This window comes from Rhinoraja longicauda, chromosome 10 (genome assembly GCF_053455715.1).
Source record: "Rhinoraja longicauda isolate Sanriku21f chromosome 10, sRhiLon1.1, whole genome shotgun sequence".
NCBI lineage: Eukaryota > Metazoa > Chordata > Chondrichthyes > Rajiformes > Arhynchobatidae > Rhinoraja > Rhinoraja longicauda.
Window position 1 is genome coordinate 28137711 of NC_135962.1, and position 17965 is coordinate 28155675.

A 17965-nucleotide genomic window follows, 5' to 3' on the forward strand; every position below is an offset into this window, starting at 1 on the left:
TGGGAGGGAGGGAACCAGGGGGTAGAAGATGGGAGGGAACCAGGGTGAGAAGATGGGAGGGAGGGAACCGGGGGTAGAAGATGGGAGGGAACCAGGGGGGAGAAGATGGGAGGGAACCAGGGGGTAGAAGATGGGAGGGAACCAGAGGGAGAAGATGGGAGGGAGGGAACCGGGGGGGGGGGGGAGAAGATGGGAGTGAGGGAGGGAACCAGGGTGAGAAGATGGGAGGGTGGAATGGAGAAGATGGGTGGAGGGAGAGAGAGAATGAGGGTTGTGGTTGATTACTGCGCAAACACCTCATAAGTGGTTATCTCGTGCAGGTCGGAGTGAGTAGAGTAGTGATTAAAATTTGAAGTGGGCCTTTTTGCCCAAGTTGAGATCTAGTTGCTCAATCCCCTTTTTAAATGACTGAACATCGGGGGTGGTAACATATTCCATTCCCTTATCGTTCATGGGTAAAGTGGATATTGGTAGCAATGTTTATTGAAATTTAGCGAGTTGATGATGTAGGGACTGGTAATTTTGTCTTGTTTCATGCTCTGGGATGACGGTAGATTTGATGGCATGATTTCGTGAATCTCTTTGTAACTTGCAATAAGTCTTAGGTTGATTCTGCGGAGCACTTGGGTATCCCACCCAAGAGAAGTCAGCATATTATTCACGCTTGATTTGCGCTTGCAGTCATTACATACAAAGTGAGCTGCTCGGCGTTGTACTTTCTCCAGGGTGATCTTGTTGTTGAAAGGATCCCATACAGCTCCACAATACTCCAATTTGGGCCTGATCAAGGACTTGTAGGTGTTCTCCTTGACGGCTGCTTTACAGCGAATGCAGCGCCGGAGACTCAGGTTCGATCCTGACTACGGGTGCTGTACTGTAAGGAGTTTGTACGTTCTCCCCGTGACCTGCGTGGGTTTTCTCCGAGATCTTCGGTTTCCTCCCACACTCCAAAGACGTACAGGTATGTAGGTTAATTGGCTGGGTAAATGTAAAAATTGTCCCTAGTGTGTGTAGGATAGTGTTAATAGTGTTAGTGTGCGGGGATCGCTGGGCGGCGCGGACTTGGTGGGCTGAAAAGGCCTGTTTCCGCGCTGTATATATATGATATGATATGCGTGGAAATTTCTTTTAAAAAGGCCGAGCGTTCTATTTGCTTTGTTAGACACTTGATCAATATGCGTTTCCCAACTTAAATCTTTGCTTAATTCGGCTCCTAGATATGGGTGGTCGATAGCAAGTAATGTATGGCTACCCATGTTATATTCCAATAAAAGTGGTTTAGTCTTGTGTGAGACATGCATGGTATGACATTTGGTTGTATTAAATGACATCTGTCAGGTTTTCCCCCACTCACAGAGAGCATCCAGATCCTTCTGTAAGTACAACCTTTCTTCTGGTGTTTTAATCTCTCTATAAATTATGGCATCTGCGAAGAGTCGAACTCTGGACGAAACTGCATTTGGAATGTCATTGATATACAGTAGGAAGAGCAATGGACCCATGGCAGTCTCCCGAGGCACACCTGATGTCACAGGAGTTTCAATAGACGTCTCTCCCTCCAAGAGAACTCGCTGGTGTCTCCTTGTCAAAAAGATCTCAATCCATTTTAAGAGGTTGCCGTCTATTCCTACATGGTTGAGCTTGTACAGGAGCCGCTTGTGGGGAACCTTATCAAAAGTCTTACTGAAGTCTAATATAATCAGGTCAGTCTGACCCGTATCGAGTGACCTGGCTAGAACATCGATGAGTCCCGCCAGTTGGGTTTCACATGATCGACCCTGCCTAAAGCCATGTTGGTGGTTTGTTAGTACCTTATGGAAGTCAATATGGTCCATAATATGTCGGTGGATTATATGTTCGAGAATCTTGCATGGTATGGCGTGTAGGAAAATAACTGCAGATGCTGGTACAAATCGAAGGTATCGCAAAATGCTGGAGTAACTCAGCAGGTCAGGCAACATCTAGGAGAGAAGGAATGGGTGACGTTTCGGGTCAAGACCCTTCCTCAGACTGATGTAATATAATGTCTGAAGAAGGGTCTTGCCGAAACGTCACCCATTCCTTCACTCCTAGATGCTGCCTGACCTGCTGAGTTACTCCAGCATTTTGTGATACCTTGCATGGTATGGAAGTCAGTGAAACTGGGCGATAGTTTGCAGGATTTATCCTATCTCCTTTTTTATAGATGGGGACAATGTTAGCATTCAATCTTCTGGGAGTTCACTATTCACAGACTTCTGAAAAATCTTTTGAAAGACTGGAACTAAGCTTGCTGCACAATTCTTTAAAACTCTGGCTGGTATCTGGTCGGGCCCTGATGCCTTCTTTGGTTATGTTTCTTCCAATAGTTTCTGCACCCCTTTCGTTGTTACCTTAAGATCTGCAATTTTTGGAGTTGTGAGTTCAATGACGGGAATTCATCTAGGTTTTCTTCAGTAAAAACCGAACAAAACTGCTGGTTTAACACTTCGGTCTTGTCTGCTGCCAAGGATACTGTCCGCCCCATCGATGTGAGGCTTGAGATTCCAAATACTTCTTGGCTCATTTTCTTGATGTAATTCCAGAAAGGCTTTGTGTCTTGTGATTTTAAACTTTCCCCCAATACATCATGGATGTGTTTTTGAGGCGCTTTCCTGATTTGTCTGTCGGTTGAACGCCGAAATGCAGAAGGGAGGGAGAGTGAGGGGGAGGAAGGGGGAATGAGGAGGGAGAGAGAAGATGAGGGAGGGGTGTGAGTAGAGAGAGGAGGGGAGAGAGTGAGGGGGGGGGAAGGTGTGAGTGGGGAGAGAAGGGAGTGGGAGGGTGGGAGAGAGAGAGGAGAGGGGAGGTCAGGTCTGACTCGCACTGCGACAGGGGAGGGAACCAGGTGAGGGGGAGAGGGAAGTAGTGCTAACTTACACAACGGGTTGGAGCATCTGGAGATGGATCCAGGTGAGAGAGAGTAGAGGAGGCGGGAACTGGAGTGGCAATCGAGCTCGGGAGAGGAGGTGGGTGCTGGCCTACACCGATTGGGAGCGTGGGTGTTGGATGGCACTGTAGCTGGGACCTACACACAACACACTAATTCATAAATAGACCACCTACCCAAGGAAAAATATATATTTGTCTATTATGTCATCTACTATGTTTACAGACCCATTGTGCTGCTACATGTAAGAATTGCAATGTTATGTTTTGGTATATGTGACAATAAAACACACTTGACTTAAATTAAACCAGCTGTCAATTCGCTGGGTGATCTGAATGCCTGCAAGATGGAAATGCAGCTATTTTCGAAAAGTGTCAAGCTTCACAAAACGACCTACTTTACCTCACAGAAATTGGCTCTATCCACTCCTGCACAAAAAGTCTGGTCAAAACATGTCCTTGCTCTGCCCTCTTCTGGTTTATCTGCAGCTGTAGTAGCAAATAAAAGTGCTGGAGGTACTCAGTCTGACAGTATGGTGGTAATGGACAGGCAATGTTTTGGGTCAAAACCCTGGAAGGCTGCCTGACGCACTGAGTTCCTCCAGCACTTTGTGTTTTGATCAAAATTCCAGCAGATCTAATCTTTTATCTCTCCCATTATTGTATCAGTGTCTGTTAGAGGATAAAGGTTGTGGGATTAACATATATATTGCAACAGCTCAAGGTGTCAAAGGGTATGGCCGTGGTGAACATTTCCACGACTCACTTAAATTCCCAATGGCCGAGAGGTATTTCTGAGCAAAGCACAATATCATCTGAGATTGTTTTTAACAGATTGGAAATATATTGCTTTAACTATATTTTCTAGTTGTCTAAATGTATTTATTGCTTTGCCTTGGTTAGATAAATATGCCTGTACCTTTCTCATTGGTTTCCAGGACTCCCTGCCAATAACTCAGTATGAACATCATCACAAGGATGTAGCTGTTCAAGGAAAACCATCTTAATCTTCTTATGAAACTAAGAACAGATGATAAATGCATTATAATACAATGGGAAGACATTTTAAGACCGTTTACTGCATGTAAGTGTAACTGAGTTTTATCTTTACTTATTTCAACACATATTCATAAGATATGTCAAATTTTCTTTTTTTTCTTTTGCATTGTGTACCTGTCTGGAATAAATTGCTTCCAGAATTACACATCCTCTCAGTTTTTCTCCAATTTGTGATTTATTTCTCCTAGTTTAGTAGAAAATGTTACCGGCTTGTAATGAGACTAGATTCACGTCACTGATGTAAATTACAAATAGTAGCTAAATCCTTCAATACATTGTACAGCATTCCCACTGCACTTTTAAATTAGTGACCACCATTTGCTGCTTTTTAGCCAATTTAAAAAAAAACTGATTTCAAGATCTGTGTATAATTAAACTTAAGTAATAATATCTCGTATTGAGGTTAATCAAATTATTTTTAATAGTTTTGTAAATTAAACGGTTGCAGAAGTTACACACCTGAAATGAAAATAGAAAATGCCAAGGACACTAAGAGAATCTGTTAATGTTTCAATCTAAGTCTTTGCCAGATCTGGGGAAAAAACATGGATTGAATGTACATGGGAGGGATGGACAGAACAAAGGAAATATCCTTCCTAAAGTGAATGCAAACAAAGGATTGTAAGCCAAGCTGAATTAATTGAGAGGAAAAAACTATACACATACTGTTGATGGACCGGCCAGTTCTCATGCAGACAGAGAAAGCAGGTTACTTGAAGTTGTAGAATCCATATTGTCCAGAGGTTGCAATGTGCACAGACAGATAAGTTGCTATTGCTCAGTTTTACATTATAATATAACAGTGCAGCATGCCCTGGACTAGTAGATCAATGTGGGAATGAGATGGTGAATTGAAGTGACGGAGCAATTTGTGTTTGGTTTCCCTTAAGAGACTATCGGGAAACATTGTGTAAGAAAGAACTGCAGATGCTGGTTTAAACTGAAGATAGACACAAAAAGCTGGAGTAACTCAGCAGGACAGGCAGCATCTCTGAAGAGAAGGAATGGGTGACGTTTCGGGTCAAGACCCTTCTTCAGGGTCCGAAGGGTCTCGACCTGAAATGTTACCCATTCCTTCTTTGGTGTTCAAAGAGATCTGGATGCCCTTGTGCACAAATCACTGACAAATAATGTGGGTGTGGCAAGTAATTTAGAAAGCAAAGGTGTCAGTATTGGGGTACAAGAGTAAACACATCAGAGGGCAAGTGTGTGGGGCTGTCTTGAGATCACAGCCACAATTTAATGTACAGGTCTGCCCTATCTAAGCGAATGTGATTCAGGGAATACAGTGAGTGTTCACCGTCTTATGGCTGGTACCCATCTAAACCTTTTCGATCCATACACCTATCTAAATGTCTTTTAAATGTCATTATTGTACCTGCCTTAACTACCTCCTCTGGCAGCCCGTTCCAGATACTGACCACCCTCTGTGTGAAAAAGTTATTCCTCAGATTCCTTTTAAATCTTTCTCCTCTCACCTTAAACCTGTCAGTCTTATAGCGTGGAAACTCCCTTTGGCCCAACTTGCCCACACCAACCAACGTGTCCCATCTGCACTATTCCCACCTGCCTGCGTTTCTTCATCTAATTTAAATTAAAATTAGAGATGAAGACATTTCTTCATCTAAAATGTTCCATACAAGAACCAGCCCTTTGGCCCGCAAAATCCTTCTTCCTTGAAATGGTGCAACCGAACTGCACACAATGCTCCAAATGTGGCCTAACCAAAATTGCATCATGACTTCCTGATTCTTGTACTCAATCCTCTGACTGATACCATATGTCTTCTTTACCATTATATCTTGTGTTGCTACTTTCAGGAAGCTATGGACTTGTAAAGAGTACTGAATCTTTGAAAGCAGTGAAATCTTTGCATGGGAGTGCAAGATGTCAATGAATGCCAAAACAGGCAGGAAGGTCTATTTCATATATTTTTAAATCAATTTTAATTGGCTGCCTCTCCTGTTTGAAGAAAACATGAAGGATTAAAGTTGCCTTTTGGCATAATTACCTGGGTGTGAGGAGAAAAATAAAATTAAATAAGTGGTAGTTTGATGTGATAAGCATAACAACAAATAAAGTAATACGTCTCTGTTGTCTCTAACGTGTAAACACTTATGGATCCTGACAGCTGCTCAATGAAAAAATAAAGCTGCAATCTTTGTTCTCTTCATAGGTTTAAACATTGAAATGCTCCATCTGGTGGTGTGGCCAGATACTCCAGAATTTGCAGAATGTGGCGAATGTTTCCAGCAAGGCCTATCTGCCACTGAGGAAAGTCTGCCCAACCATCAAATTTACATGAGTTCCATTTGCAATGCCAGTTTAAGACCTGGTTGAGATTTACGGCTACAAATAGAAAACTGGACCTCAAACAGCATGGCAACGGAATGTTGCAACATAATTATACTGATGATTGACCAATTGCCGTCCCGCTGAAGAATTCCTGCAACTTTAAAAGAGTGTAATGGCATCCAGGTACGTTGATATCAATTGTATGCTATGGATGAACAACCTGTGAAGTGCACCTGATCTGGCTTTAAAGTATGGTCACTATTTTGACACCAGAAACACCATTTGCAGGCAAACTACAGACCAGAAGTATGCAGACACAAGAGACTGCAGATGCTGGAATCTTGAGCAAGAGGCAAAGTGCTGGAGGGGCCCGGCGGGTCAGGCAGCATCTGAGGCGGAAACGTCCCAACCTGAAACATCGCCTGGCCATTCCCTCCCCAGATGCTGTTGTTATCAGAGTGCAAACCATTTGTGGGAAAAATTAATGCGATTACCTTAAATTGTCAAATCTTAAATCTCAGAGCCACCACATGTCTGGTTGTAAGATGAAATGCTATTTCATTCTATGAGCAATGTGCAAGGCCATAGACATCCGATTGTGAGTTGAATGAATGAGTGATAGAGACTGGAAACTCGCGGATGGGAATCGCTTTGCAGAGTAAGGTGTACTTCAAAGCAGTCTGTTTCTTTCTTCAGTGCAAATTGGAAAAACTACATCTGAATTGCTGATTCACCTGCTAGGGCCGGTCGCATCGTTGGATTGGGAAAGGCAGATGTTGTACTTTCCATGATTGTATGAGAAGGAATAGGTAGGTGCTCACTGGAGATGGAAAGTGGACCATGAAGTCAGGGTGAACAGTTCCTTCAGAATACTGAGTCAATTGGAGATGATGCCATTGGGGATGGTGCAAATTATGCAGGATAAGCCATTGAATTATAGTCAGAGTGATACAGTGAGGAAACAGTGAGGACCTTGCCCAACTCCGCAGAGTTGACCACTTTGATTCCTGAGAGGTTCCACTAAGGGTTCCACTCTAAAATCTCTTGGGATTGTCCTTAATTCTATCTGCCAAAACTCCTCCAGGGATACTTGATCCCAGCTGCCTATACATGTCCAATGCATTCTTATTCTTGAAATGCCTCATTTTCCCTCGTCAGCCAAGCTTCCTTATGTTTGCCAGCCTTGCCTCCCACTTGGCTGATGTTCCTTTCCCCTCAAACAACCTACTCCAATCAACTTGAGCAAGACTTTCTCTCATACTCTCAATTTAACATTTTAACACATGGGCCTTCTCTGTCCCTATCCATAACTATCTTAGACCTAATCGAACAGTGGTCACTGGTCCCAAAAGGCTCCTCCACAAACATGTCATTCACTTGCCCTTCTCTCATTTCTTTTTCAAAATCATCACCGTTAAGGTCAGCAGGATATTGCTCTAATAAAAATAAAGGTTTTTTCTCCACATCACTTTGACATGGTGAGATATTTCCCACCATTCTCCCCCTCCAATTCACCCACCCCATCCCCTCTCAACATCAACGGGCCTCACCCTACCGATCCGTGGACCCGTTGGCAGCGTAAGCGACTTACCTGTGCCCCATGCATGCAGTGCTGATCAACGACAAGGTGAGGTTGGGAAGAGTGGGGGCGACAACCCCCTCACGTGGGACCCAGACCAATCGGGCATCAAGCATATTTTTTTTCTGAATGAGAAAACTTTAAACAAATGGGTTATTTTAACGGCTTTTTAAAAAGTCTATTCTGTGAAACAAACAGGTCTTTTAACGGCTTTTTTTAATGAAAAGGTTATTTTTTCTGGTCTTTTAATGTGTTTTGCGATTTCAGGAAATTCCCGCCTCCCCCTCCTTTGGCTGCCGGGCCACCTTTTGGACCAACGGATATGATGTACTCCCTGCACCCCCCTCAGAGGCCCTGCCCTCTACAAATTGCCGGAGAAAACTCTCCTGAACACTTTTGAGAAATTGCACCCCATCTAAACCTTTCACACTATGGTTTTCCCAGTCAATATTAGGAAAGTTAAAATCCCCATCAACAACCTTATTTAGGAACATAAAAAATAGGTGCAAGAGGTCATTTGGTCCTTCGAGCCAGCACCGCCATTCATTGTGATCATGGCTGATCGTCCACAATCAATAATCCGTGCCTGCCTTCTCCCCATATCCCTTGATTCCACTAGCCCCTCGAGCTCTATCTAATTCGCTCTTAAATACATCCAGTGATTTGGCTTCCACTGCCCTCTGTGGCAGAGAATTTCACAAATTCACAACTCTCTGGGTGGAAAAGTTTCTTCTCACCTCAGTTTTAAATGGCCTTCCCTTTATTCTAAGACTGTGGCCCCTGGTCTGGACTCGCCCAACATTGGGAACATTTTTCCTGCATTTAGCTTGTGATTTTATTCCATTAAACATATTTCTAATTATTTGTCTTTAAAAAAAACTTTTGTTGTCCTTAATTAGTTATGATTCTCACTCAGTCATAGAATCATACATTACATAGAATCATATAGGAGACCATCCTATATTTGACCCAACTCATCTATGTTGACTAAGACTAAGCTAGTCCCACTTGCCTGTGTTTAGCCTATATCCCTCAACCTTTCCTATCCAGGTGTCTTTTAATTGCTGTTATAGTACTTGCCACAGCTACAGCACCTTTGAGAGTTCATTCCATTTACCCACCACCCTCTAAATGAAAAAGTTGCTCCTCAGGTTTGTATCTTTATATCACCTGAAACCTATCGCCACTAGTCACTATGGCACCAAATCAAGACCAAGTGTACACCAGGCGACTGTTTTGCCAAACACTTGCACTTGGTCCATCAAGGCTTCCATTTGCTAATCATTTTACCTCCCCATCCCATACTAACCTTTCTGTCCAACTCTCGTCCACTGCCAGAGGTCATGAGCATACTAGAGAAACAGCTGGGGTAGCTTGCAAACCCAAAGGTATGTATTGAATTATCCAATTTTAGGTCAACTAACCAACACATCCAGCCCGCTCCCTAAATGTGCTCCCATTTCTCCCGCAATCCTGCCCCTTCAACTGGCTTCACAATTCATTTACCTTTGTCCCTTTCATATCTGGCCTTTGTTCAACCATCTGACAATCAAAGGCCCTGACACCTGTTACCATCTCTCACTTGGCAGGATTTGACCCTTCCCAATCATTCTGAAGAGTCCTGTTGTAAAATCTCATCAAGCCATGTATCCAGATACTACCTGACCTGCTGAGTTATTCCAGCACCTTGTCTCTCAGGAGGGGCTGTAGTCGTCTCTAAAATTGCTTATTTTTTTAATTAAAAAACTTCAACAATATTCCACCATGTGGTGCTGTCAGCGATGGCAGCCTCACCAACGGTCTGTCTGTCTTTTTTGTTATTTTTAAGTGTTTTAAAAGTATGTGTTGTTTCCCTGATTTGTTTTATGGGGGTTAACTTTCTTCAATCTCGTACATGGCCGGAAATGCGATTGTTTTCCGGATTGTATCTCCGGTCGCTCAGTGGCCTAACATCATGGAGCTGGCGGCCGTGCGAGACTGACTTTGAGCCCCACCGTGAGGCCATGGACTTGCCATCAGAGACTGCGATCCCTTGCCTGGGATCGATGCTCCAACCACAGCCTACAGAAGTTTGAATAGCCCCATCCCACCATCCGATCGTCCGGCCCGGGGAGCTGAGATCCCCCTGCCCCCGATGCAGGAGCTTGATCGTCCCGACACGGAGGGCCCAACCCCCAGCTACAGGAACTAAGATCGTCCCGTCACTGGCAGGCGCAAGGCCCGCGACCACAGAACAAAGGGAAGAGATTGAACTTTTTTTCCCGTGGTGGATGTTTGTTAAAATGTATTTTTGTGTTTTGTTGCTTTTTATTGGTGACAGTATGGCAAGGCCAATTCCTCATATGTTGCAAAACATACTTGGCTAATAAAGTATGACTATGATAAGCTAGTCTATGGGAAATTTGCAGCACAATCCACAATTACAGCTTTGCAATGGCCTTAAAATTCCCGTAACATTGCTATTCAACCTCTGTCCACATATTAGCATTATCAGTACCATGCCTAATGCAAGTTGATGGGGTAGGTAAATTTCAGTTCAAAGTGATAACTATAGATTTGATGTGCAATAACTAGTAGTTTTTGTAGCTGCTAATAGCAATAGAAAGCCATTGGACTGAACCCCAGCAACAAAAGTTTTAATTTACTAACGAAACATTTCTTGCACTTATTACACAAAGTTGTACCAGTTGACACTGGTTAGATTTCCAAGCCTTGCTGCAGACCACAATTCTTTTATAACATTAATATTGAGAAAATATCCTTCAAGATCTACATTTTGACATTAATGCAAAAATAACAGCAGCCATACCAGACTTCTATACACAAGGCTAATAATTGTATAAATTTAAGACATTTGTGTTTCATTTGAAAAACAAGGAAACTAAACATATGCAAGGTTCCTTGCCTAAATGAATGTAATCATCAGCAATCCCTTCACTAAAGCTGGCAACATCTGCCCAGGTGCATTAGATATTATGGCTTATTACACAAGCCACCAGATTCACATTGAACTTACCAATCACTAGCTAAGCCAAATTTGGGATAATCATTCAAGTGCCACATTTTGTATCATTCTGCAGGACTCCATGCTGAAACAAAGTAACTCAAAGTTGAACTGTTGCCACCCAAAGCTATTCGTCCAAAGCTTGTTTGTACAAATCAAAATCTCCCCCCGATATAAATTGACCTTTATTCACAAAATGCTGGAGTAACACAGCAGGTCAGGCATCTCAGGAGAGAAGGAATGGGTGATGTTTCGGGTTGAGACCTATGAGGTGTTGTTCCTCCAATTTCCGGTGGGCCTCACTATGGCACTGGAGGAGGCCCATGATAGAAAGGTCAGACTGGGAATGGGAGTTGAAGTGCTCGGACTCCGGGAGATCAGGTTGGTCAATACGGACCGAGCGCAGGAGTTGAGCGAAGCGATCGCTGAGCCTGCGCTTGGTTTCACATTGACCAACCTGACATCGGCGAAACCAAGCGCAGGCTCGGCGATCACTTCGCTCAACACCTGCGCACGGTCCGCATTGACCAACCTGAACTCCGGTGGCCGAGCACTTCAACTCCCCCTCCCATTCCCAGTCTGACCTTTCTGTCATGGGCCTCCTCCAGTGCCATAATGAGGCCCACCGGAAATTGGAGGAACAGCACCTCATATTTCGCCTGGGCAGCTTGCAGCCCAGTGGTATGAACATCGACTTCTCCAACTTTAGATAGTTCCTCTGTCCCTCTCTTCCCAGATCTCCCTCTATCTTCCTGTCTCCACCTATATCGTTCCTTTGTCCCGCCCCCCCTGACATCAGTCTGAAGAAGGGTCTCGACCCGAAACGTCACCCATTCCTTCTCTCCTGAGATGCTGCCTGACCTGCTGTTACTCCAGCATTTTGTGAATAAATACCTTCGATTTGTACCAGCATCTGCAGTTATTTTCTTATAAATTGACCTTTAGATGACTTAGTTCAAATTTGAATGTTATGAGTGCAGAAGAGGGTATTCAGTTATTCTACAATTGGTCAATGCAGAAACATCACCCAGAGTATTGCCACCCTCTATTTAACCCATCCATATAATTAGGAATATGGGTCAGTGGTCCATGGAAGATGTTCAGTTTTTCTAATATGAAGTAAGGGGTGGGGTTGAGATGGGGAAGAGTAAAACTTTGCAAATACCAGTTACCGGCACCAAATAAAAACAGAATACAGAATGATCCCCTTTAATTTTTATTTTACATCCCTGTATAAATGCGCAGTAAATGCAGAAACATCACCCAGAATCAGTGAAAGTGTCATTGGTGAAAACAGATGAGGACCATTCTACCATTTGGACTTGACATGCTGTCCTCGAGTTCCTAATTGGTAGGTGGCAAAGCATCACTAGATAATTACCATTGTAGATTTTTGTTTACGGCATAAACACATTTTAGTAATTGCAGTGGAAAGGAAATCTTCCCATTGTTGCGACTTCCAATGCAAAAGTGAATTCCCCCAAAGTAATACATCAAATAGCATCAATATCTATATCCTCTTCCTCTTTTTTCTTAATGGTTTTCAGAGTCTCCACTTTCACTTCTCTTGCAGAACTGTCATAAACCACCTGGAAATAAAGCATCACTAGATTAGTACCAAATGTGGAACTTAAACGTGAAATTAATGCATGCAGCCGTGTACCATGGCGCATAATCAAATTAAACTCTAGTTGCAGAATCAAACTTGCAAAACTTGTTGCCAATTTATGGTCATTAATCAGTTATTGACAAGTGTAGTAAACTGGAAATGTTTTGGTAATGCAGTATAAAAGTTGGCCTAACATTCCCAAATACCTCTACATCTTTATCTTCCTCCTCATCTCCATCATCCTCTTCAGATTCTTCTTCAGCTTCTTTTAGCCACTTAATAAACGGATCTGCCTTTGAATGTATCTCTTTGGCAAGTTCTTTTGGGACATACTTCTTGGATACCTGTGCGAGAGCACATTAAATAATGTTTGAACCATTCTATGCAAGTTGACTCTATTCAAAGTCCACAATATGAAGATCTAGAGTTAATTTTTAATGGAAATGTCCCACAGAGAACATACTCTGTAAATAAGATTACCAAATGAAATTAAGCATTCAGCACAAGCACACAGGATTGAGGGCAATATGGATGGGGATTAACTAACAGTGTCAGAATAAGTAGTTCATTTTGAGACCGACAATCAGAAATAGTGGGCTTCCAATGTGATCAGTACTGGGACAACTATTTACAATCCACATTAAGTAACCTGGAAGGCACTGATTGAGCAAAATGTAAATTTACCAAGGACGCAGAGTGCTTAGCAAATTATGAGCGCAGCCAAGGCGACTGATCTAGGCAACAGACCAGAAATGCTCCCAGTTTTAGTCTCCAAAGCAATTTGTATTCTGTTACATAGAAGAATTACAAAAAGTTCACTGTTGAATCTTCAGCTGAGTGCATTATACACAATTGATCTTGCACTTACTGGAACCGTTGAAACAAGATGGCTGCCCATTGAAGACAAATGGAGAAGAATTTCCCAGACACCTGGTAAGCTGGAATTCTCCACAGTGGAGCTGCTGTTAAGATGGTATATAGGGTGCAGAAGTGGTAGATTTAAGATTCAATCTGTCCTTTTACTTGATGGAGTAGACGTACTCCTGTTTAATTCATATACCCATCTTGAATCTATGTTGAGCATTGTCACACTCTACTTACTTTCTCTGCCCAGGCAAGGATGACTTCCTCTTCTAGGAGATCAGCATCGTAGAGTTCCTTCAAAACATGAGGAACCTTGGAAAGTAATTGGTCCCGATGTATCTTCACCAGACATTCAAAGCCACCAAGCAAGTACTTCTGAGCCTTCTTATTACCATGGCAGAACTAAATCAAGAGAAAGAATGTCATTCACAGAAATACATTAATGCTGCTCAGTTCAAAGTGGAAAAAAACTTACACGCAAAAAGTGTCGTTTATATTTCTTGATCTGCTCCCTTATGTTCTCATCAAAAAGCAATTCACTAAGTATAAGGGGACCCATGGCGACGACGTCTAGACGTTCAGCTTCTGTTAGAAGCTCTTTATCAGCCGAGTCAATAATTCCTTCTTCCTTTTTCTTCTGCGGAAGAGTTCAATAAAATGACTCGATCAGTGTACAACACTATAAATGACTATTAGATTTGAGCCAATATCCACACTTCATTATTACACATAATCTCACGCAGAAAACCCATTAACAATTCATAACAATGGATTTTTGTTTGTTAAAGAATAAATAAATCCAAGATTCAAGAAAATGGCCACTCACATGGCTCAACCATTTAGTAAATAATGGCTGATCTTCCAAGTAGCAACACACAGTATGAAATCTGCATTTACCTTGACGAAGTTGTAGAATAAGTTAACTCTGTCTTCCAAGGTTTTTCCCTGATCATCACCGAGTGTTAGATTTTTGGCACGGTCACTGATTTCACCCATTCGGCGTCGCTGGGCCTCTTCTGTAGTTTCTTCACACCAGTCTTCATCATCATCTTCACCATCCTAAGAAATTTAAAATCAAAACATGCAGTCTAATATTCTCACCAGGATGAATAGATAAATCCCTCTCATTAAACTTTCATGTACATAATCTTAATAGAAAGTTAAACAAAAAATGTACCACTGCTTCTGGAGCATCAAATTCATTGTGGGTGGATGATTCAGAATTGGACACCGATCCATTCTCTTTATCCTTGCCTTTCTTTTTCTTTTCCCTTTCTTTCTTGGCTGTACCACCATCCCCATTCTCTGCAGGGTTAAAATCCTCACATTAAATCAATTAAAAAAAATAGAGATTGAAATTCTGAACCTGGGCAAGTTAAAACTTACCAGGTGGATTTTTTAGAATGAATGTGCAGAGCTTGTGACGCGTGTCAAGCATGCCTCTGTATCCACAGGCTTTACAGGAAATACCAATAGTTTGTTTCTTTGGATTGACATGCTAAAAAAACAAAACACAATTTTGATGCAATATTAAAAGATGTCCAAGTGTCAACCATATCAATTCTAATAAAAATGGGAGATGCAGGCAAATGAATCTCACTGCTGAGCCTCAAGCAAAAACTGCAATGTTACCACCAATTAAAAAAAGGTTAACTTTGATATTAACTAACAGGACACTTAAGATTGAAAAATTCACTCTGAAATCACTCACCAGGTCAGTTTCAGGATTTTCACACTCATTACAAAGGACAAATTTTCGAACGAATCCATCCAGCATGTCTTGCAGTTTATTCGCCTCATGGGATCCATTCACAATATAACGATCATTCTTTGAATCAAACTGGGTCTGAGCTCCCAGCTCACAACCAAAAAACTTGGTGGGATCTACAAGAAAAAAAAGATATAAAATTTTCAACTCTCAAGAAATGCCATTTTATTCCAGCCTCAGACAAGGTATTTTATTTTTATTAGGGGTCTGTAATAACCGTAAAGTCCAAAAACAGCAAGTGCTGGAAACACATAGCATCTGGAGTCTGCCCACTGTATGAGTTTTTGTTGCTTGTTAGGGCGATGTCAACCCTAATTGTCAGCTCAGATTTAGGTTTGCCAAAAGTGACAAATTGATAGCACTGACTCACCAAATTCAAGTTTTCAGTTCACAAATGTAAACCACTAAAACTGTGATCAATAGTAAGGATTGATGTGATCAATTTGGTTAGCTAGATTTAAAGGGGTTCCAAAGGACAATCCTTTCCAATGCAAGTGGTAGTCAGGTACTACACATTTAAGACAATCTTCCAGATACGTGGATAGAAGTGATTTAGCAATAGGGATATTAGCCAAATGTATGCAAATAAGACTAGCGTAGCTCGGTGATTTGAACGAAATGCCCTGTATAATTTGTGTCTAAAATAACCAGGAACATTGTGTACAGACAAGTCACTTGTGAAGATGTACAAGTGATATAAGAGAGATATGGGCCAAATAGAACTGACTGAGGCGGGGCATTTTGGTCAGCATGGACACATTGGGCTATAGGGCCTATTTCCATGTTGTGTGGCACCAATAGGCATCTTGGGTACACCCAACATCAAGTTGAGATATTCATCGTGATGAACTTAGTACTCACACGTTGGAGGCCGATTAAGCGCCTTAGCAACGTCAACCATGTTGACTATTACTGTCTTTATTCCATTCCCTTTGCCCTCGACCTTGAGGAAATAAAAATTATATTCCAGTTTCCACAATGGCCTTGAGACAATTTGTCACTCAAACATTACAAAGCTACCTTACCTTAGCAATCAGACGGGGCATTTTGTACCGATAGAACTGATCGGAAACACTGCGGTTGACGTTGACAGCCATTCTGGTTTACTATTAGATTTATGAGTGAAGTGAAAAGATCTTTGAATGGAATTTTTTGGTATCTTCTGTCTGAAGAAGAATGGATGACATAAACAATTGCAAGTGTGCTCGGTCTCTGACATGAAAAAGTTTGCGCCACTTAGGCTGCAAGTTCCCCACTTGTTAGTTAGGTTTCCTCGACACAGGTACCAACGGCTGCGCAACAGCTCTGTAAAATAAGATGGAAACCATTAGGAAAAATTTTTAATTCATGGAGAATAGTTTCATTGGCTCCAAACATTTTAAGTGTTTTTGATCCGATAAAATATTGTTAACATTGTACCCTAGGCGATTGTGGATGTAGGAAATTAAACATGCCAACCTCCCAACTACGATGAGCCTATTTCATATATTAAAAATATCGGACTCATAAAGTCAACACCGTGATTTTAAGTACATGTTTGAATCGAAAATGAATTCCAATAATACAGCAAAAATATCATCATCAGATCTAAAAAAGTAAAATATTCACTCAAACGACGGTCATATTTTCCAACCCCAAATAATGTTCCTGCTTTAAAGGACCGATTAAAACAGGGTAAAGTGCAGGAAAAGATTGGCTACTCCCAGCACGTCGTGTCGGTGCGCAACAAGAAGAACGATCACCACATTTATAAGTTATAGAGAATCGGGGTAAAACAAAAATCGAGTAATTAATGTAGCAGCCGTAGGTGGCATTTTACGAAAGGGGCACGAAAAAGCATATTGCAGTTGGGGAGTGAGGAAAGAAAAAAAGTGCCGTTGAGTGCTGAGTCATTCCTGATGCAGCAGCCTCCGCAACACGTGAGTCACTGCCGAGCGTCGCCATGCGGAGCTCATCGAAAAAAATAAAAAGGAAATTCGCCTTTGGGAGTGAACATCAGTGTTTAGGGAGAGGGTCATTGTCGAGCCATGGGGATAAAGAAGCGCGGGGTGCGGGGGGTAAGAGTGGGTTTGGGGAGAGTGGAGTCTGCCTGGTGCATAGTGCGTCACACGGAGGATGGGAGGCTGGAGCTTCCCGGCCTGCCGCCGCCATCTTGACGAACCCGACGATCCGCTCCTTTCCACCCGTCCACCCGCCCGCCCGCCCGCCGCCATCCACCTCCCCTCACACCCACCACCAACGTCAACCTCGCTGCCACACCCGGCGCCCCTTACCGTTTCCACAAAACAAAGACATAAACACAAGCCTAATCGCTCTTGGATATGAACTACTTGGCGGCACGTTGCGGTGCCGAGGCGCCGAACACCTTCTGGGCGAAAGAAATTTAAAAGCCCGTTCGTGGAGCGAGACGCCCTCGTTTGCGGGTATCTGTTAAAACATTTAAAAAATAGGTCAATGCGAATGGTAAATGATTCTTAATTGCCCGTGAACTCCTTGATTTCGGCCGGGCGATAGGTTAACAAGCTCCCGCTCCCTTTCCGCGGCCATCCCCGCGCTCACCTCCACGACGTTGACCAAAAACCGTCTCCCCGTCCCACCAGCAGCAGCTGCTAGCCGCCGCTCAGCCTAACTTGATGGGGCTCAAGGCCCGCCTCCGCCGTCACCGCGCATCTCATTGGGAGAGCGTCGCCGGAGCTTTGTTCTCCGTGGTCGAGCTGCTGGTCACTCACGCCGACGTCACGGCGCGCGTGCTGTTCAAGCTAGGTTGAGGGAGACGGGCGAGCTGCTCTCGCGAGACGGGTTGGTGCCCTTCAATAGGCTAAGCGGTTGCCGGCCTGCGCTGCGGTTGCATCATCCGCGCGAGAGGCGGCGACACTGAGG

General features: G+C 43.0%; 1 protein-coding gene and 1 long non-coding RNA gene across 5 annotated transcripts; one reads left to right on the top strand and one right to left on the bottom strand.

Annotated features, from left to right (window-relative positions):
• The first annotated feature begins 219 nt into the window (after positions 1-219).
• LOC144597315 (uncharacterized) lies at positions 220-10668 on the top strand. 4 transcript variants are annotated; one of them, XR_013547735.1, is made up of 4 exons: positions 220-961; positions 3846-3991; positions 6143-7070; positions 8108-10668. It is a non-coding gene; the product is annotated as an uncharacterized LOC144597315 (long non-coding RNA). The 4 variants fall into 4 exon arrangements; XR_013547736.1 differs by having other exon boundaries at positions 6143-6444; positions 6535-10668; XR_013547733.1 differs by having other exon boundaries at positions 6143-10668.
• A 774-nt stretch (positions 10669-11442) lies between these two features.
• eif5 (eukaryotic translation initiation factor 5) lies at positions 11443-17763 on the bottom strand. Its single transcript, XM_078406521.1, has 12 exons — positions 17645-17763; positions 17359-17512; positions 16111-16390; positions 15947-16028; positions 15029-15201; positions 14704-14815; positions 14495-14622; positions 14215-14376; positions 13793-13954; positions 13555-13719; positions 12660-12797; positions 11443-12433 (listed from the first exon to the last, which is right to left on the bottom strand). Exons 3-12 carry the CDS (start codon positions 16180-16182, stop codon positions 12338-12340), a joined length of 1290 nt encoding a protein of 429 aa, XP_078262647.1. The 5' UTR covers positions 16183-16390; positions 17359-17512; positions 17645-17763; the 3' UTR covers positions 11443-12337.
• Between the last annotated feature and the right edge of the window lie 202 nt (positions 17764-17965).